Source organism: Syngnathus scovelli, chromosome 8 (genome assembly GCF_024217435.2).
Source record: "Syngnathus scovelli strain Florida chromosome 8, RoL_Ssco_1.2, whole genome shotgun sequence".
NCBI lineage: Eukaryota > Metazoa > Chordata > Actinopteri > Syngnathiformes > Syngnathidae > Syngnathus > Syngnathus scovelli.
Genome location: NC_090854.1, coordinates 11,071,442 through 11,092,577, shown reverse-complemented (window position 1 = coordinate 11,092,577; position 21,136 = coordinate 11,071,442). Strand labels below are relative to the sequence as shown.

At 39.1% G+C, this 21,136-nt stretch overlaps 1 protein-coding gene across 6 annotated transcripts in view; it reads left to right on the top strand.

Moving 5' to 3' along the window:
• The window catches only part of pard3bb (par-3 family cell polarity regulator beta b), a 100,174-nt gene that overhangs the window by 21,313 nt on the left and 57,725 nt on the right, over positions 1-21,136 (top strand). For 3 of the 6 annotated variants that reach the window (XM_049727371.1, XM_049727368.1, XM_049727373.1), the window contains exons 1-6: positions 4,237-4,499; positions 5,618-5,814; positions 9,888-9,989; positions 15,543-15,696; positions 17,491-17,585; positions 20,040-20,092. In XM_049727371.1, coding sequence (XP_049583328.1) covers positions 5,698-5,814; positions 9,888-9,989; positions 15,543-15,696; positions 17,491-17,585; positions 20,040-20,092 — 521 coding nt within the window. In that variant the 5' untranslated portion in view covers positions 4,237-4,499; positions 5,618-5,697. Of the gene's footprint in view, positions 1-4,137; positions 4,155-4,236; positions 4,500-5,617; positions 5,815-9,887; positions 9,990-15,218; positions 15,364-15,542; positions 15,697-17,490; positions 17,586-20,039; positions 20,093-21,136 lie in introns of those variants that run through there. The other 3 variants (XM_049727369.2, XM_049727370.2, XM_049727372.1) reach the window with 3 other exon arrangements.

Genomic DNA, 21,136 nt, shown 5'->3' with positions numbered 1-21,136 from the left:
TTTTTGTGTTTTCATCATGACAAAATAACATACTATTGAGTCTAACCCAAATATTTTTTACATTTGTGTTTTGAAAGCGTTATTGTAAAATTGCACAATCTTCGTATGATAGCATCTGCCCTTTTGTTTTCGTGTGTCAAAACCGACTGCTGTGAAAAAGATCAATAAAACAGCAAAGTTATTCTCAGAAATGATGGCAAGAGACCTAAAAGTGTGCATGCGTTGGTTGGGGGGTTCACAGTAGAAGACTTGAGTGGGTGTTAGTTTTTTCCATTAATGAATTTACATGCGGTAATAGGCGCCGCTTGCCAGACGGAATGTAATTCCCGTTTTCGGAATGTGATCGGTAACGAGTCTGACCTCTGACAAATGGACCGTTCAGAGATGCGGGGAGAAAAAGAGAGCGTGACTGACCTCAGAAGAAAAGAAAAAAAATAATAATGATCTCTTGCTAAGTTTTGGAAACATTCATTTACAGAGGCTTTCATATGAGAACAGGGAGCGATGGGGAAAAGATTAAATAGTTTAATGCATTGATAATATCCCATATTTTGTATCAGAGAGGGAAAGGACGACGGACCCAAGGGGGAGAGATCAACGCATTGTCTAAGGCTTGGTATAGCTTCTTAATTTCGCAGACCCTCATTTACAGGCATTTTCATAGAATAGAGCGGGGATTAAATTGCTTCAGGCATTGAAAATGTCACTTTTTCTGTAAAAGAGAGAGGAAGGAGATAGAGGCCATGAACTTGGCGGGTCTTTCAGTCTGCAATTCATTTCTTTGTAAGCCTGCTTCCAAAACCACCCAGCTCACATTCAATTTTCACTCGGCTGAAAAGGAAAATATAACATGCTATATTGATTTGTGGTGACATTTAAGAGTTTTGCCTGGATCAACAAATTACACAATAGATGAATATATGTATTGCCCGGGTATCTAAAACACACCACGGCTTACTCGTCTGTGCTGTCAAACAACATGTCAATCAATCAATCACATTGTTGTGCTCTGTCGTTTTTCTCCATTACACGCAACACGGGGCGGCGTTGTTTATTTGAAATCAGTTTCACCGATGCCCTTCGGTGCTGATATCGCGTTGGTGGAAAGGAGCCCCTAACATATCCAGACCACTTTGATAAATGGAAACTCGTTGCAGGGCTGTGGATCACGACATGTAGCAGCATATGCATTGTGCCTGTGATGGTAAAATACATTCTGTATTGTATAATTATGTTACGAGCGAAATGAATACATTGAAAACAAATCACTATGGAGAATATAATCATATTGGATTGTTGCATTTCAACTTAAATGCTAACACATGATGGTCTAATAAATAACTTCGCCTTGTTTTAACTTTTACAGCAATGAATATTTGAACACAAATAGTGGCACAACACAGGTAGACCGACAATGTAACATACTTACTGGCATCTATTCTTTATCCTCTGTGTAGAGCGACTGATCGACTGCAGCTTACTGAGGAGCTGAGATTTTATTTTGGACAGGTTAGATCGGATCTGGCATTTCAGTGCGAAAAGACTATTTCAGTGTTTTGGCTAACGTGTATAAAACTTGAGTTTTGAGTTGAATGTGCTCACTGAGTCTTGTTTTAATGTAACAGAATAATAATAAGAGCACAAGATAATAAACGCTCTTGTTTACACAGGTGCATAAAGAGAGTTTTGTTTTTTTCATCACTAAAGCAGGTGTCACAGGTGAATGCGAATATCATCCCTGAAATGATAATGAAAAAAATACACACACGCAAACACTCACGCTGTGCATCTATTAAGTTTCCGGAACTGTCAGATGAATTCCATGCCTGTTATACACACATAATTACTAGCTTTCAAAGTACTACTCTGCGAATGGTATCAATTATTTTCTTCCACTTCACTTTCCTCCTTGTAGTCAGGTGGATTTATTCACATTTTCTGATATGACAGTGTGTTAATTGAGCCATTAGCTGGAGGTGTGAACGAGAGACGGAGACAAAAAAAAACTCTTTGCTTAGGTTCACAAGTGCGTGCATCTGCTCCTTCAAAGGTGTTTTGTATTTCATTCAGGTAACACCTGTTAATTAATAACAGCCTGATATTTCCATGTGCCTTTCTCCCGTTCGAAAAATAACATTCATGGTGTTTCTAACAAAGACTCAAGTTCCGCTAGCCTCAGACTGTTACATTTTCACATTGCTTGTTAAAAGGTGTTGTCAAGTGTGTTAAAGTTCATCTGGAAATGTTATTTTGTTGCTGTAGATTCACCACGCTATGTGCCAATTAATTAACACACTGTAGCGATCAATGAATATAGATTAGATATAATAGATACAACTGAGAATCGATCAAAAACATACCACATAATGTGTCAAATACATATGATGTGCACTGAAATGGTAATAATTAGCGATGGACGAGTACCGATACCTGGTATCGGCGCCTTATTTCAAGGTATCGGTATCAGATAACAGTAGTGGTCCCCCACTTATAGCTGTTTTACTAGAAGGTTTAATTTTTTAATTAAGTGTTTTAATTAGGCTTCTAATTAAAGGTTTTAATTAGATGGTAGAAATGACAAAAATCAAATGGAAAAAAAAAACATTTATTTCATTTGTTTTAAAATAATCTGTTGGGAGAATTTTACGTATCAAAGGTATTAGTGGTATCAGTACTTGGTATCGGTATTTGTGAACGACTATACACCAGAAGGAGCCCTAATGAATTAATCATGATGCATGAGCTCTTTAATTCCTACAATATGTTTTTATAAAATATAAGCACCACTGTAGTTTTGTTCCTTCAATTAGCATGAGAGTCCCAAAATATAAACAGCCTACCAATTGGTGCAAATGTGGCACTGGCGATTCTGGAGTGTGACTGATCAAATCTCCCCGCTGAGATGGTATCGACGTGTCTATTTCTGTGACCGACACATGGCCCTGCTCAACACCACACCCCTCTGCAGGCTTTTGGAAAAATCTTTTAGGGACCTGGAATATGTTGGCACACTCTTGCGGATTGTTTTAACATGCCCCTCCCCGCTCAAATGAATTGGCTTGTACCTGTTGTGCTTTACCATCAGCAGGAAATCAATATATTTTATGTTTTCTGGGTGAGCGAGCAACACGGTGGAGTCGTGGTTAGCACGTCTGCCTCACTGTCTGCAAATTTTAGATTTGAATCTTAGCTCTGGTCTAATTGTGTATTTTATTCTCCCCTTGCTTGTGGTTGTTTGACTGTATGTGCCCTGTGATTGGCTGGCGTGACGGCAGGCCAAAATTCATCTGGGAAAAGCTCCATCTCACCCGAGACCCGACTGAAGACAGGCGCTATATAAAATGGATGGCTGATTTAACCAACCATCTGCAGTCAAAGTCTGTGATTTTACCATCCATGTGTCCTGCCTGCATTGGTCAATTTTCCGCTCTCCCACTGTGCATAGCATGTTCTTCCCGACGCACTGATTTATTTGTCGAGGTCTTGATGGATCAGGCCCACCAGCAGGGAACATGCACATTTGCTCGATGCCACTGACAATGGGGACTTTTTCATGTGGAGAGGCAATGGCAAGGAAGAGTGTATGGCTGACCATTTTGTTACACTGGGTTTGAATGCATGTGGAATTATAAAAAAATACCATTAAATATGAAAGAAATTTGAAAAATAAACAAGCACACAGAGAAACTTTGTTCATCAAAACATTTCCAAATATTCATATCTTAAATCATTATTCAAGTGTACTTGTAATTTTCTAATTTTAACCAAAGAATGAGGTAAATTATGCATGTGTGTATTGCGGGTTGTCTCCCCTGTGTTTCATTAGAAGCAATGGAATTCAATGACCCAGAAACTAAACCTAGTCCAAATCAATTAGTAGTAGACATACACATGCATACATTTGCACTGCTAATTATAAAGGCGGGCAAGGCCTCGCAAGGAGGGGTTTCATCTTTGAAGCTCTGTCAAATTGGCTATGATGTTATGTTAAATAGAATATTTTGGTTGGCTTTAATGGTTTAATGTGGGTGAGGTGACAGTATGAGATGATTAACAGGGGGTTATTTCAGAGGGGCTTGCAAGGTTTACATGACACAGTTGGAAGCCTCATTACTTTGGTGGGACAAATACAAAATTACGAGTTCACCAATCAAGTAAGTGACGTTTATCATAACCGTGCTTCAAAGCTCATTGCAGATGCATTGTGTACTGTCCCTTTAATAAAGTAGTAGGCAGTCTTCTGTGGAAGCTGGTCAGGAACTGGCCAGCAGGAGCGACGCTTTTGAAGGAATTCCCAAAACTTTTCCCTAAGTGTTTACCTCTTTATAACACATCGCTTCCAGTTCGCCCGATGTCAAAACTACGTGTCATCAAAGTGACGCTCGGCGATGAAGTAGATGTCACACCGAGCGCCTGAAGAAAGGGAACATGACAGGGGGGGCAAAACTTGTGGAGTGATGCCTGAGCGACTGCACGCCTCCCTGCAAAGTTCTGCTAAGGTAGCTAAAAGAGCTAGCTCAGGAATCGGGCTCCTCGATCGGATGGGAAAGTTCTGAAATGACGTGAAATTCCAACTTTCTAATGCGATCCCTCGACTGGCAGACGGGGAGAGCGACAGCTTGACATAGAGCTTTGGTGCTTGTAACGGAATGCCGCATTTACTGGGCGCGTTAGGTTAGCGCTGCTAGTTTGCAGTTACGTTACGAAGCTAATAACCCACCGCAGATGATATCACATCTGCCAGGGCAACTTCAAACAACACGGGACAGTATTGTGCAGCGCAATGGTGCAAATGGTGCACCCCAAATGTGCAAAAAGGAACTGAGATGCAATGTCTACGATCAAGCAATGTGTGAAGGTTTAAAATGTGATTTTTGGAGATTGAAGTGTGCAAGTACAGTCTGAGTGCAGCTGTGTTTTCGGAACTTTAGTGAGCCAAAGCACCCATTTTGTTGAAAAAAAAATGAAAAAAAAAAGCCTTATGATGGATGCAACTTTGATCTTTTTGGCCAATATTTACAAAGGCATAATTGTCGCAAATAAAATTGCTTAACAGTGCAGCATGATTGTATACAGCATCTAAGGGGCTGTTTTTCATTAGTTGAAACTTGGCCTTAGACAAGGAAGAAATTCCAAACAGTTAGTTCAATGTAGCAGATGGTATTAGCTGTTTAACATGGGTTTGAATTTGATTGGCTAATTCTGAACAGAGCCCCATCCCATTTATGGAAGGGTGTGCACACTTGTGCAACCACATTACATCGGTTCCTTGAGATAATGAGTTTAATTTGTTTCGTGAGCGTTGTTGTTACTCAAACCACTCCAATCATCCTTGACATAAATAAATATTCCATCAATCAAACAACACAAATTCATAAGAAATGTAGCACTCTATCAAATCAAAACATGGCTAATAGCAACCGTATTAAACTATTTCATAAAAAAAAATTCTTAAAAAGTCACAGTTCCCATTTCCAACAGCAACCGGTGTTTGTCAGAAGTAGCTTCACAATAACTTTCACACAAGCTCAGATCATTTTGCTCAGTATTGGAAGTTCCATGTACACCACAACTCGCTGACTTTCCCTTCCCCTTGCTCTGCTTTTGCTTCCTTCAGGTGTTCTATTACTCTGCAGTTTCATCCGCTACAACACAGCTCTCCTGCCATCACCCAAAACCTCGGGGAAGAATCCCACAATGAAAGTGACAGTGACATTTGGGCAGACGGGTGTGGTGGTTCCTTGTAAAGATGGATGGACCGTGAGGGACCTCATCCAACAAGCCACCCAGCGATACAGAAAACTGCTGGAACAGGTACTTTTGTGTCAACTCGGAACTTGCTCACTGTATCATTTTAAGCATATACAGTCGTGACATTTGACCACTGTTCTTTTAACTAACTCAAAATAAATTTATTTCTTTGAATGACGACAACACAGGTTCTTCTTGTGACTGCAACTCTTAACTACCTATGTCAGTAAATAGGAATACTGTGGAAAAGTGAATTTCTCAAGATATATTCCAGTTTCTTGTTAGCTATAAACAGTAATCATAAAAAAAAAAAACATGTACATATGTGTATATATAAATATGTGTGTATCTGTGTATATATTTAGTATATGTGTTTGTGTATATAAGTAGTATATGTGTGTGCAGAAATATATATATATATATATATATATATATATATATATATATATATATATATATATATATATAAAATATATGAAGTCATCCTCAATATTCCAATGTATGCCCAAATTCACATTACATGGAAGTGCAGAACTCCACACTACATGCAAATATAAATGCATTCCAGTAAGTTCTCTATAAAATATTGCTCAAATTTAAAACCTGATGCCTATAATGAGAATAAAGTAATACTTTTAGTACTGGACGGTAAATCACTAACCTCATTTGTTGAAGTAATTGGCAGTAGTTCCTCTGCCTTGTCCACAATAACTTCCGCATGCAGCGTCTGGTTGCATGTGTTACTTCACCTTCTTGTTTTTTCTTGTCAAAGCAATGAAATCTTGCAGGCTGTAATTAGATTGAAAAGACGAACAGAAAGACTGATTTTGTTAGACCGGTGCGGGATATAATTGCGTTAAAGCCGCAGTGTAAAATGTATTCGTTCTTTAATTTGCATACGTAAAGTGAAGCGGAAGAATGCTTGTGTGCAAACATCAAAGTAAAATGTTTGAATTTAAATGATTGAATAAATTCTAAAAAAATGCAATACATGCATTTGGTCTACCTGCACCGTCGAATGGCTTGACTGACCGAGCGCACAGTGGTGGCGCTGTGGCAAGGAAATATCTCTAAAAAGATTTTTTATGACAGCAGAGATGAATGAGTCACTTTAGCGTCTTGCAGCAGTTTCGACCGTAGGAGACGGGATGGAGTCTGTTCGATCACTCACCTCATGTTTCTCCTTGACTCATATGTCTCGTTGTCATCCATTACAAGTAAATGCAGCAGCAAAAATATTGTGTGAGCAATTTCTAGCAATAGTTTAATTAGGGTCGCTAATGATGCTAAATAAAGTCATGCACAAAATGGCAGCCTCCGTTTTGTTAGCATATTTTCCCCGCTTAAAATTTCTCATTTACAGTGGTTGTAATTCAAAAATGAAATCTGAGCAATTACTCGGACTTGCTGACATTCACTTTATTTAGTTCTTTTGGTATTAACGAGCGCTTTGCCCAAAATTACCTTTTGCTATTGGTGTGATGTCACTGAATGATGCAACAAATAAGAAATTTAATCATAGCATTACAAAGCCATATTCACTTATTCTCGTTTCTTTTATTTGAAATTGTTTTAAACTTTTATAGCGTTTATTGATTTCATACATTCCAACCAATTGTCTGAAATTACATCAGTCATAACATTTATTGTCAGTTTTATTATAATAAAGATTTTTATGAACTACAGAAAATAGCTTTTTATGAAGCAACATGGCTCTAAGAATATTTCCAGTCCACAACCCCCTCCCACTCCCCCCGAAGCCTTAAAATTATTCAAATCTTTGTCATATTCAACATCGTAAAAGGACTCTGATTTCCACATCGGATACCTTTTGCCATAGCCGCAGAGGTCCAGCTCTTTATAATTGCCGCATGAAAAATTGAACGCGTATCTGATTTGAATTGCGATATGCCAGACAGGAGAGCGCGTGTCTCGTTTGCGCTTAAGTTGTGAGTCGGTGTAAAATGCAAATTATTCCTTTATGACTCTTGTTGATTCCCAGTGCTGCTCTCAGGGCAGCAATTCTGCTCCTCCCATCAAACAACCAAATCTTCTCCGTGACCTCTTTTATACCGGCTGTTATTTCCACAACACACCAGTCTGGCTGCATGACCTCAGTCTGGCTTGACAGCGAGACGTCCGCGTAGTGTTCATTCTTTTCCCCATTTCTATTTTAGCCTCTTCATCTCGCCATGCCCAGTGCTCCCATGTGTTTTGCCCCATCGTGCTATTTATCACCCTTTCCCTTTCACTTCATTTTAGCATGAACAAAACCCGTTAGCAGCAAAACACCAGTTGTCTAAATATCATTTGTGTTAAAGTAAACACCAAATTAGCACTAAAACAACACAAGACGTGGCTTGTTATGAATTAGATCCTGGGTTGCCGTTAATGACATCTGACGAAAAAGTAAAAGCAGCACGACACTCTCGTGTAATATTTGAATAATATTTCCTGCAGGTTTCAATTTGCGAAGCTTCTCAACACTACTTGGCGTTTTACTTGGAGGTGTGTTTTAATAATTTATGACACGGCGGTAATATTATATTCTCATACAATTTTAAAACCTTACGGTATAATTTATAGTATAATGCCTGATCAGTGTAGACTCTTAATTACTTTTTGGGCTTTTTTAATAAAATGAAATCACATCCTTGATCTATTCTATGAGCTTTCGTGTAAATGTTCTCAGAGACGGACGTTCTCCAGGTGTGTTTTTCTGCTTCTGTTAATGACGTTGCAGTCTCTCGTATTGATTAAATCTCGGGGTCTAGTTTTCTCCCTGTCTCGGTGAATGTAACGCTTCTTTGAGCACATGTGTTGGCAGCAATTTGCTGCGTTTTCCCCTCTGCTCTTATTTAAGCGTAATTTATAATAATTTAGCCTCGTTTAAAAAGTAGCGTAAACCTTTTTTGCCATTTTGCCCTTTTCATCTCTTGTATTTGTATTTTCTCTTCTCAATTTCATCCCTCCTCGATGGAATAAATCAGATGTTGTTGTTGTGTGTAGATGTCCATCTTTTAATCCCTCTCGGTGCTATGCAAATTCAATTTTTTTTTAAAAAGTCGCTGAGACAGCTCGCTGGTTGTTTGTCAATTTCCACGACATCTGCTTCTGTGATTCATCATACTTTGGAGTATTTTTTTGTGCCATATTTAAAAAACACCCAACTCTCCTCTTGGGACTATAAAAACAACTTTGCTTTTGCACATTTAAATGCAATGGAATCGTTACTTCAACGTTACCTAACTTTATATATAAATGTAAAAAGTGAGAAAAAATACAACAAGGAATGGACATTGGACAGATCGTGGAAGAACTCTACCAAATCTTGGGAATTTCTAGAAGTATAAATCAATTAATTCCACTTTTGAAAATACCAGAAACAATGAATATAGAGCGTGTGGGTAGAAGATTTGTTTATTTTTTTTTCTGGGGAGTTACCAGGAAGTTGTGTGCTTGTTGTGTGCTATTAGAGGCTTTTATCTATCCGGCTTTGCTTTTTTCTAAGGCGTTGCCCAGTTTTAGTGGCCTGGAATTATATCTACATATCTAATTTACGTACAGTATTAGAATTATCTTCAGGTATTCGGGAACATTAGATCTAACTTAATGTGTTAAGTTTAGAAACAATCTATGTCTATCTATATGTCTATTTTTTATTTTATCTTCCTCTATCTAATGGTAGTTTGAGCTAAATGAACGACGAATCACCACGTGGTGCCGGGTTGTGTGTGGAATGATCAGATGTCCCGTGAGCTCGGATGAGTAACGGTTGCTGCGTCATTTTCCAATTTTTTTTTTTTACTTCAGTGGACACGCTATTCAGAGAGTTCATGTGACGGTTAAACTCCAATTTAACATTTACTTCAGACGTCTTCCGTATTTAATATGGCAGCTGAGAGGGGCTGTAAAAGAGTAGTGATGTGGATAGTTGAGACCCGCCCTGTTTGTCTTGGGAGTTTTATGAAAACCACAGACATCTGGCCCGTAAGACGAATTTCATGACCCAACATCATGTAACAGTTTGATTCATACAGCAGCTTGGAAGCCGTAATGTTTGTGTTTGTGAATGAAACAGTTCTATGCAATTTGCGTATTGTTGACTTGCTTGTATTTGACCTTTTGTTGCATAGGAAGGGGAATTTCTTGTTCGGACACATCATGTCGAATACTGCGATGGAGGGATTCTGGACCCTGATGATATTCTTAGTGATCTTGTAGAGGACAAGGACAAGGTAAGAACTTGCATGACCTTAGCAATTAAGTTTTTATTTTTTTTAATTTTTTTTTATTTTCACAATCCCTTTATTCAGTGATGAATATATTTGCATATACTATTGTGACATACATATCACACGATTTAGGTTCATTATATATTTTTGTATCTCAACTTTCTGTCTTCAAGATATATGAAGAAAAAAATATTTCTTGCAGGTTGTTTTTGTATTTTCTAGTCTTAAGTGAAGTACTGTCACTCCACAAGTGAGCTGGGTAGCTGAGGATGCCCACCACTAGGTGCTAGCTCAGGCTATAATTTACGTAATGGCTCTCCTCACACTATAATTTCACTCCTACTGCCTTTGGCTCAGATGTTTGTTTTTTTTCTTCTACTTGACCGCCTCTCTTCCTGTTGCACCTCAGACCGAAACTCTCCCCCTTTAGTTTGCTCAGGGTATTCGCTATCAGCTCCATCTTTATCGAGCGGTGACATTCCAAAAGGGACACTGTTTTACATTCCAGCTCCCCTTCCACAATCCACACAACTTCTTAGTTGCTCCTGAAACTCTGCCTCTGTCGTCTTTTGTTTTACACTTCCAGTTCCATCACATCAAACTTTGCTTTGTACTTCCGGTCTTATTCAAGATGTTCAATGAGGAAAACCATCCGATCTGCCCAAAGCGCAAAACCCCTCATATTTCTTTCTTTTTTTTTTTTAAAATATGGCGTTTTTGAGTAAACACCCTATTTAGCACCTTAGATCTCAGTGAAAGATTGCAATCTCGGTAAATCACACACAACACGCCCACCAACAGCGCTCAGCCTGTTACAGCAAACAAGCAATTTATTGCCCGCCATTTGGGATATGAGTAAATCAGACCCTTAATGTTACTCAATACTGTCTCATTATCTGTGAGCGCTACCGCATATTTAGAATTAAAGGCGCACACTATGCTATTTTCAATTACTATACGACACGTCGTCCATGTCGACCACCTCAAGCTATGACTATTAGACAAAGTGAGATGCCATCTCTTGCAGCCAGTCGATTCGGCGTTGTTTGTTTTCCTTTCGTGTAATGTCAGCTTGCTCAAGTTAAGTGAATGAACGGGAAAGACAAACACTCTAAGGTTTCTGTCACACGCCCAATATGTGGCTGCGCAAACAGTTTCTTGCTCACCTTTGCCATCTCGGCCCTCCACGTCAAGTGGCCAGTCTGTAAAAATAATATTGACCTTGGAGCAAGACAGCGGTGTGCCTTATTGCTTTCACACGTTGGAATAGTTTAATTTAAAGAGGATCCTTGTGTCTTTATGTATGGGCTAAAAACATTAATATGATCAATTCTTTGTTTAGTATTTTTTATTTTAATAATTTAATAATTGAATATTAAATAATAATTCAATTGAATAATATTATTCAATAATTAGTCATTTTTAATTTTCTTGTCCATCAATCATGAGTATATAAAACACACATTTAAGACAGTTGATCGACCAGTCAATTTAATTAAAACCCAGTGATATAATAAAACAGAATCATCATTTATGAAAAAAAAATATCAAGGAAGAGAAATCCGCTGAGCACATAACAATCATGCATTGTTCTTCCAAACAAGTCGTCAGCTATTTCAAACTTCAATCACGTATTTTGTTCACCTTATCAAATACATCATCGACGACAGCCATTTTGTGTTTTGATGACGTGTTCACTACCTCCAGGCCTGTCTCATGACTGACAGATGGGTTAACGATATAAAAGACCAGTTCTTTGTCATCTTTAACAAACCCCACTTAGAGATACTTTATTACAATAATTAATCACCGTGACAAATCCATGAGGAGGTGGGCTTCCTTCATAAAAACAATTTGCACAAAAACACACTCCTATTTCATGCATCCATCAATTATGGGTGGACCTCAGGTGCAGCTGTGTTTCCTTAATTAAGAGTTAAGGTCCATGAAGAGTAGAGGCTTCATCGTTTATTATCCTCATAATTAACCGTTTCCTTTTCACCCTATCAGCTTCTCACGCCGTTTCACTCCAATCACCCTGTTAACCCCTTCTCCTCATCACTTAAAATCAATCTCCCGTAGCTTGCTGATTGGCTCCTTGTCGCTGTCACCTTGTACCCATCGCACGCACACCGTGCCCATCAAGCCCACATTTGACTTTATTTCACGGTCTCCTCCTCACTTCTTTAATTACCTGCCTCCCAGTGTGTTACATTCCATTCACGCCAGCAATTAACCCCTTTTTCCGCGTGCCCCCTCTCCTGCGTCGTCTTCTCATACGCTCTTACAAATTGCACCTATTTGTCTCATTCGGACTCTCTTAATGCACCGATTGCCGCTGTCTCTTAATCTCTCTGGCTTTCTGGCTCATTCTCCTGTAGAGTAAACGCTTTGACTCAATTAACCCCCCATGGTTTCGAGCTAGAGGTCAACATATGTATCAGGACTGGTCACGCCGAGATGTGACTCAAACATGATTGAATTCATTAGAAGATAAGGTAAAAGAGACGGTGAATGAAGTAGGGGTGGTGGGGGGGCCAAAGCATGACCAAATGCGAGTAGGTGATTCAGGATGTGGAGTGAGAAATTACTTCTTCAATCAAATCGTGCAGAATGAAACAGACAAAAAAACGGAAGTTGAGCTAGAGCAGGGAGTGAAAAAAATTGATTTATTAAGTAAGGGAAGTTTTAGCTTGTTTTTTTTCACAGGCATGACAATTTTGTGAGTGTCCAGGACTGCAGGGTTTACGATATTTACAACATACGTGATGCCCAAACTGTCATTGGCCCAGCGGCATAAAAATTCAAATGTTTGTCTAATTTAAGCCGTCTATAAATTTGCCGTTAGCATAATAATCGCATAACACGTAATGATAATCCGGCCACGACGTTTCACTTGTTCCTCGCCACTGACATAGTAGCAATCGGTCTTTACCTGCAGATGTTAGCTTTTGGCTAATGGTGGACATTAAAAAGTAGAATGTTTTTTCATCTTGAAAGACTTCTAGTACTAATCTAGAATGTTTTTTCATCTTGAAAGACTTCTAGTACTAATCTAGAAAGACTTCTAGTATCGTATAGGCAAACCCTCCAATCTATGAAAGCAGCACAAAAATGCCTCCACTACGTGTCATCGACGTTTGGGTTGGAGCCTTTTCTAATCAGTGACACATGACAGAAAGCAATTCCAACTTCAAAAGCTACTCAGACATACATTGTTGTGCAGCGAGGTAATTGAATGAGATAAGAGCTTCGGAAAAAGAGAGGCTATAGAAAAGGAATGCTGGCTAAGATGACTGTGAATAGGATTGGGAGATGTAGACTAAACCTTTGTGTAATTAAGATAAACCATTTTTTTTTTTTTTAGAGTGCGCGTTAAGCTACATACAAAATTGATTGATTTGGTGTGCCCAAGAGTTTATTTGCTGTGGTTCCAAGTGGACCAGACCAAGTGTGGGGAAATGGACTAGAGTTCGCTCGTGTGAAAGGGCCCTCGGATGCCTTCTGTTGAATATTTGGATCAGCTGCACAGAATGTGTCCATCTGGGCTACATGAGTCTCCATAATGCTGTTCCATATGGCCGTCTGTGGTCTACACACACTAGGAGGAAGTCTTTGTGAGGTTTACAATAGCAGATTACCAATCGTCTTTTCTGACACCGAATGTATTGAGCATGTGTCAGCAACACATTTTTACCTGCCTAACCCAGGTAACGTCTGCTGGATTATTTTTTCATTTTTTATTTGAGAGTATCTATATTAAGTGTTACATAGAATGGATGCATTAGGGCTGTAACAATAATTGATTCGAATCAGGAAATCGTTTTTGATTTAAAAGATTCGAGTGAATCACATTGAAATGTTCCATTTTAAAATATATCGAGATAGAATTTTAACTGCAGTAATGCTGGCGTAGAGCTAGGTGGTGCTAGGGGGCTTTTGTGTTTTGTGTGTGTGTGTGTGTGTGTTTGTGTTTGTTTGCCTGTGCCACCGAGTGATAAAATTCTAATGTCTAATGTCAGCCCTGGAGGACACGCGTTATCTTTCCTATTATTGTTGTGTTGGGATCAATAAATGTAACATTTCTTTTTAATTTAGAGATGCTTTACAGGTGAGGAAGAAAGGTTGCCAGATAATTAACATTGCAGAGAAAAAGCAATCATATTCACTATTGGTTGCATCAAAAAAAGATGACACCAAAGTCCTCTTAAAAGATTTATAATCGGTTGAAATTTGTAGTGGATGACAAAAGGTGGTCTTTATTTTTGAAAAGAAATGACGGCATAGTTCAAAACTAGTAGAGACCTCACATAAGTATCGAAATGTTTTCATTTCAAGTTAATTGGCTGCACACCAAGCTCAAGCTTTTAGTTTCAAGCTTTTAGTTAACAAAAGTACCGCTCAATTTTTTCACGGTGATAGTTCACGATCTCAGTTCTGAAACAGTCGGTGGTTTTCACTTCTGGTTCTGTTTCTTTTGACAAGGTTAAAAAAAAAAAACAAATTGCGTCACGACATGGAGTGAGTGCACTTTCTCGGAACATCTTGAAAGGATTACCGCCCTTTTAGTAGTGAAAATAAATCCAAGAACATACTCGCTGTATAAAGTGGATATAAAAAGTCTACACACCCCTTTTCAAATGCCAGGATTTTACGATTAAAAATTAGACCAAAATAAGCATTGATAAGTAACGACCTTTCTTTAATTAAATTGAACTGTAAACTGTACAACCCAACTAATAAAAATTCCCAAGTGCAAGTAAAAATAAACAACTGTGGTTGCACAAGTGTACACCCCCCCTTTAAAATAGAGCTGTGGCTGTATTTAAAACTACCTACCTTCAAATTTATGTTAAATGTTACTCAGCACACACCTGCTACCCTAATTCACCGTAAATAGTAAACATGTTCATCAGAGCAAAACAATCCATCCGTAACTTGTGGGAAAATGTCAACATTTCATACATAAGGTGCCAAATTCCCGGCAGTGCAGTGACCCTCATCCGTATCTACCGTGCTTCAGCGGAAGGCACTGGCTTTACTGGCAACCTCTGCTTTCTTTATTCTCCTCCACTATACCTATGGCACAAACACCCAGAGCCCACACATGTACACAAACACAGGTCTATTCAGCGTTTGTGTGGAGGCCCCTAGAACCCAGTGTTGACCGGCTCTGTCCCATGTTCAGCTAAACGCAGACTCAGTGCTCTGTTCAATAGAGAGGGATTCCACTATATAACAAGGCCAGCAGGAGCCCCGTGTCGCACACATGGAGAGGACGCGCACAAATGGAGGCAGTTGTTAAGTAGTATTGACACACACTCTCATTGGAATGCTGGGCTCCTTGGACGTCCTTTATAGTGTCCTCATTCACAAGGTAACGTAAACAAAATCTAAGCAACGGGTTTTGTTTAAAAAAGTACTTTGGGATTTCTTTAGTTTGATGAAATATGCCGGTTGTTGTGGTCTGCTTGGAAAAGCGTAAAGTTAGCTTATGGCTTTTTGTGTATTTGAAGAATGTTGGAAAATGATGATGTTTTTCTCTATTTATATCAGCTGATGGCTGTGTATGAGGAACAGGAAGCCCAGGAGAGGGATGCCGCCAACCCAAGCCCCACCCCCAGCCATGATCGCTACCAGGCTGAGTTGTCTGTGTTCCAGCCAATCACGGGAGGAGAGATAGAAGTTAATTCATCGGCTCTCAAGTCAAGTGAGTATTGGAGGGGGGAGAAAATGACGAGGAAGTATTTGAATTTGACTAGTAGCCGAGTCAAATACTTGATTGTCTGTCCCATTACGTCTTATAGTCATGATTCAAATGTTTTATTTCAATCAAATAATTCAAGCTAACAAATGTCTATTTTCTTCAAAATAACAATCTTAGGACAATTTGGAAAGTGTTTGGGCAAACAAGACAAAAAAACTGAACAAATTCCACAAGCAAGTTGCCTTGATTCAACCTTGGTGGATGACCAATACCTTGATGACTGTGAATCTATCCAGATTCAATATATGTATATTTTTATTGCTATTGTAAGAGTAACTTAAAAAATAATAATAGTTATGATTCAATCAATTAAAACACCTAAGAATCACAACTTGTCATTTTAACATTCAAATCCATATTTTTGGGACCACGGATTTCACTTAAATGTAGCCTCGAACACAAGGCCTCTCAGTTATGTAATTCCTCAGTCTGACCACTAGGGGCACTATCTAAAAGAGTTCATGCATACATAAATATATACTACGTACTACATGCATAGGGAAGATAAAGTAGACAAAAAAAAATCTCTGATCTATGAAATGAGTCAATGAAAATAGAAACCAACATCCCCAGGTACAGCGGCATTTGAGGATGTTAAACTTTCCTGGGTTGCGAGGATGCCGCGGCTGTTCGATCCAGACACGGGAAGTTTAGTCTGTTTCAGTACGCTTGCCTGGCAGGAGAGATTAGAGGTAATGTGTGGTTGTCATGGAAGATTAGAGGTAACAGCGCACTGGAGACTATTACTGTCAGTGTGAGGTCAGCGTTAGGCCCGACTCGACTATTCATACTACAGAAGAACTTTTGTCTTCCAAACACTCTTTTTATTTGTCTCTTCAAATCTTTTTTGCCTTTCACCTTTTTAGCCATCATGTTTCTACTGATATGTATTTTCTGAGACCAACATTATATGACCAACCTAGAATAATAATAATAGATTTTGAAAACCCCCTCAGGAAAAATCCATGACTTTTGTGTGCCTTGTTAGCGACTCATTTGTGCTGTTATCGCACTCGATGTCTTTTCAAATTAATCTCGCTTTTATTCCCAGTTCGTGCATACTGCGGCCAACTTGAGCCAAGTATTTATACCTCTTTTGTCCTCTTCCTTTATTGTGCCATTCAATGGGGAGTGGGGTTACATTGATTATGGCATTGATGTAATCCTTACCCCCAGACGGTCTTAAGAGCACCAAGGGTCCATTTTGTCACAATCAATAATCGACCCTACAAATATCATTTGCCATTTTTTCACGGCCGTTCACTTATATAACGTCATCCAAATCTTTGTCATCCAGTTCCCAACGGAACCGCGAGACTCGCCAAGGTCTTCATGTACAGTATGTACGCTATATGAATTATGATGAAAGAGTCCAGATCTTTTAAGATAGCTCATGTTGCTTTTTTTTTACCCTTATTTTGCTACACTGTAGCATTCAGCTCCTAGTCAATGATTTTTTTTATTATGCAGTAGGCTGATGAAATGTGCTACGAGAGACGCAGTCATATGTCACCTAAATGCATGCACAGGTTTTGCACATCACATCAACCATTTGGAGCAATAAGCACCCCCCACTGGTTTTTACATTATGTGCACTGCCCTTACATGTCGGGGTGGGGGTGGAAAGAGCTACAGTTGAATGTTTTTTTTTTTTTTTTATGGTCACTTTATATAGCAGTTTTTCACCTTATAGCTGTTGGGTCTAAACATATCCTTTCCACCCTTGCATTTTCACAGACACCCCCCTGCTGGTTAGAAGCAGCAGTGATTCAGCTCTCGGCGCTCAGTCAACAGAGCTCGAATCCTCCCGCCACGAAGAGGCTTCTGTGATGGTAAGAAGTAGACCAAGCTTCTCCTCAAATCTAGACCCATCATTTGTGAGTCTATAGACAGAGTGAATCAGTTTGATGACTAAGGGTTGCTCTCAGATCTGCACGCGGATTTTGGAGGACCCGCATTATCTCAGACTATTAGATTTTGCACAATTATTATTTGTGATCATTTCACTTGTGAGTACTTGTTATGTTCGTGTCACAGCACGGTTGGACATAGCAAATCCCATGAGATGTCTTTTGAAAGCCTCTCCATGCCTGATTGGGCTCCTGAGTGGTGAGCCTCTTGAGATTTCTCACTGGACAAATATTCTTTTTTTTTTAACATTTAATCCCTGTAGAGAAAGTGTTCATGCGGTTCAAGTCGTTCTTAGAGGTGGTTCAAGTCTGATGTGACATATTTCTGACAACAAAGACAGTTATCTATATCTTTTTAAAATCGCAATTGTGTCACTTGAACCGTGTAAATCCAGCCAATGCTTTTTTCGGTTCCAACCCAAGTTGACGAACATGTAATCAAAGGACTTTAACCATCACGTCGTCATATCACGCCTCCATGTAATTCTAGACCAGAAAATAATCAGTGTCGTTCTTTCTCCAGAATTTTATGTGTGTGGTTAGCGAGAGGAAATAGATTTTTTGCCATCATAGAGGGTCATTCAGTGTGCCACGAAGCACAATAACCTTGATGACTGTGAAAGAGAGAGCTAAACGAGGGGAGGGCGCTCGGCTTGCACGTTGACTTGAATGGATTTTAGCTTATCCCTTCTTATAAAACAGCTCCAGCTCGGGGATGTCGGTGGACGGCCTGCATCAATTCTTGCTCTGCTGCCAAAGTCTCCCTGAGGAGAGATAAAAACATGTCTCCTTTCTGTTCTCTTGATTTGCAAGGCACGTTGTTTACATGTCGTATCCTTGCTCATGCTATTTTTTTTTATCCTGGCTATTGTCCGTCTGATCTAACAGGTTTAGATGGAGGTAATGGCCCTGTGTAATTGTTCAAAATTTCACTTGGCCTTTTGGTAAGAGCAGCGAGAGAAAGAAAATGTTTTTGCAATGAGTTTCTCTCTCTCTCTCTCTCTCTCTCTCTCTCTCTCTCTCTCTCTCTCTCTCTCTCTCTCTCTCTCTCTCTCTCTCTCTCTCTCTCTCTCTCTCTCTCTCTCTCTCTCTCTCTCTCTCTCTCTTCTATCTTGTTTTTCAAACTCTCTTTTTTATTTTTTTCTCGCTTAGTGTGTGGCACAGTGGCAGGCTAGTTACAATGCGTTAATCAGACTGAGACTATTTGCTCTTGCCTGGAATACTACTGGGGTTCGAAGGCTGTGCACTGCTTATTAAACGTCCATCACCTTGTTTAAAGTGTGTTTCTCTTTACATTTCTCTTTGTTTTTTCCTCCTTAATCTAGACAGTCAGTATGGCAATGAGAACTACATAAAAAGCTAGAAAAGGCCACCCACTGCAATATTTTGAAAAAAAAATAGTCATGTTAGTATCATCTGTCTTTTTAATGGACTTGTTTTGTGTTAGATTTAGAAGACAAAGTGCTTGCAACCCATTTCTCATGCACCATTTGGTTGGATTGCATTATTCATCCACCGTTGGTTCAAATATGTGAATAGCGACATCCTTTTTTTTTTCCCCCCCCATCTTAAATGCATACAAATTTTGTGCGTGGTATACCTCCAATGAATCATGCGGCACTTCTGTTCGTTGACATTTTACAAACTACTGTTTGGTTACATACTAAGTTATTGGCCCTCTGTAATTACCTCAGAGAGCCATTTCTCGATTAAATGAGACATACAATTATGCACTGATAGACTTTCCAATTAATACAGTGTTTTAATGGGCGCTAATATGATGAAGGTGTTGGGATAATGAATGTTACCTGCCACTCTGACAGTCATTAAGCTAATATGACGGCATTTGCATCTCGGCCGGGTTAATTGTTTTTCAACTCACCAAAGCCTGAGCATATGTAGTGGATGTGTAATCTGTCAATCACTGTCGGAGCTAGCATGTTCTCACCTCTTTTCATTGCTCATCTTTAGCCTCACCCTGATATCTGAAAAACCTATAGATGGGTAATATAACGATACTCAGGAGCATTCGTTATCCCCACGAAAACCATATTTGTAGCTTACTGAGTCGATCGTAAAACTTCTTTTCCTGTGTCTGTATGTTTCTGTTATACTGCCCCCTAGTGGCAAAGGAGCATACACTAAGCACAACATTGGAACCGATTACCTGACTTGAAATAGAATAAGCGGTGAAAAAATGGACGATGAAGAGACAAAATGAACAGTACTTGAGCAAACTTTCTTCATAACTATTTGTTAATGTATGTGCTTTGTATGATCTGTTTCCCCTCCATTTTTTTAAAGGTATGATTTTTCTCTCGTTTCTGTTCAGTGGACACTTTGTCACTACAGCGTGTTTGTGTGGTCTCTTGACAGGCAGCAAGTCCAGCTGTTGCGAGACCCCAAGTCAAATATGCTTTCAGTGACAGGTCAGTATGTGCACTGTGCCAGTCCTGCATGAGTGCGACTTCCACCTTCAAGTAAAATAACTTTATGACCACTTGCACCGTTATGATGCTCAGTAAAAAAAAGTCCACCTTTAAGAATCTCCCTGAAAATCAAAACCAAGTTTGACTTTAAACGAAAGCTCAAAGACATCAACATGGCCTTTTACTGTGTTATAAAAAGTGTGCCTATTTGTCAGTGTGCCATGTTTATGTTTTTATGTCCTACTTAGCCATCTTCATTTATCATCTAATATAGATCAAGGCCTTAAAAACAACAGTTAGTAGAAAGCCTTTCCATCATTAGCCCACTACAAAAGAGCAAAACAAGGTCACACACACACACACACACACACACGGCCAGATATTACCCATGGGAAGTATCCAGTATTCTCTCCTACAAACATTAAATTGGGTGGCTCTCATTAGTAATCCAGCATGTAAAGTTGCTTTGCAAGTATTAATAAAAACATCCTGTCCGTTCATCCATCCGTCCCTCCATCCTACCGAGGATGCTGTTAATTATTTAGCCATACTAAATATACATTTATAAATGTCTACGTGGTCATTTTCTTTATTCAGAAATTGCTGTGCTTATGTTCACTCTTACTTGCACTCAAACAAGACAAATCTCAGCATGAAGTAATGTAGAAGTGATTTAGTGGTTTTTGCGCGTGTCGGTGAAACGAGCCTTGAAATTGCAAAATATCAGAAACTATGGACCAGGACTACGGTTGTAAATATTAGAAGAGTAAAGGGTTCTTTAAATCAATGTTTATGTGTTTGTGTTTAAATCACTGATATGCTGCCAAAATGCTTGCTTGCATATTTGCGCATCACCTACTAGTAGTACACTAATAGCTTATCATAATTTAAATCACAGAACCAAGAAGAGAATGACATCACATTTGAATAAAAACGTCATTTTCACCTGGTGGATGAGATTTACTGCAAATTGTTTTTGGGAATGGCTTTGGTAGCGCCACATATTTCTGCCTGCGAGCTGTTTCTCGAAAAACAGGAGGTGAA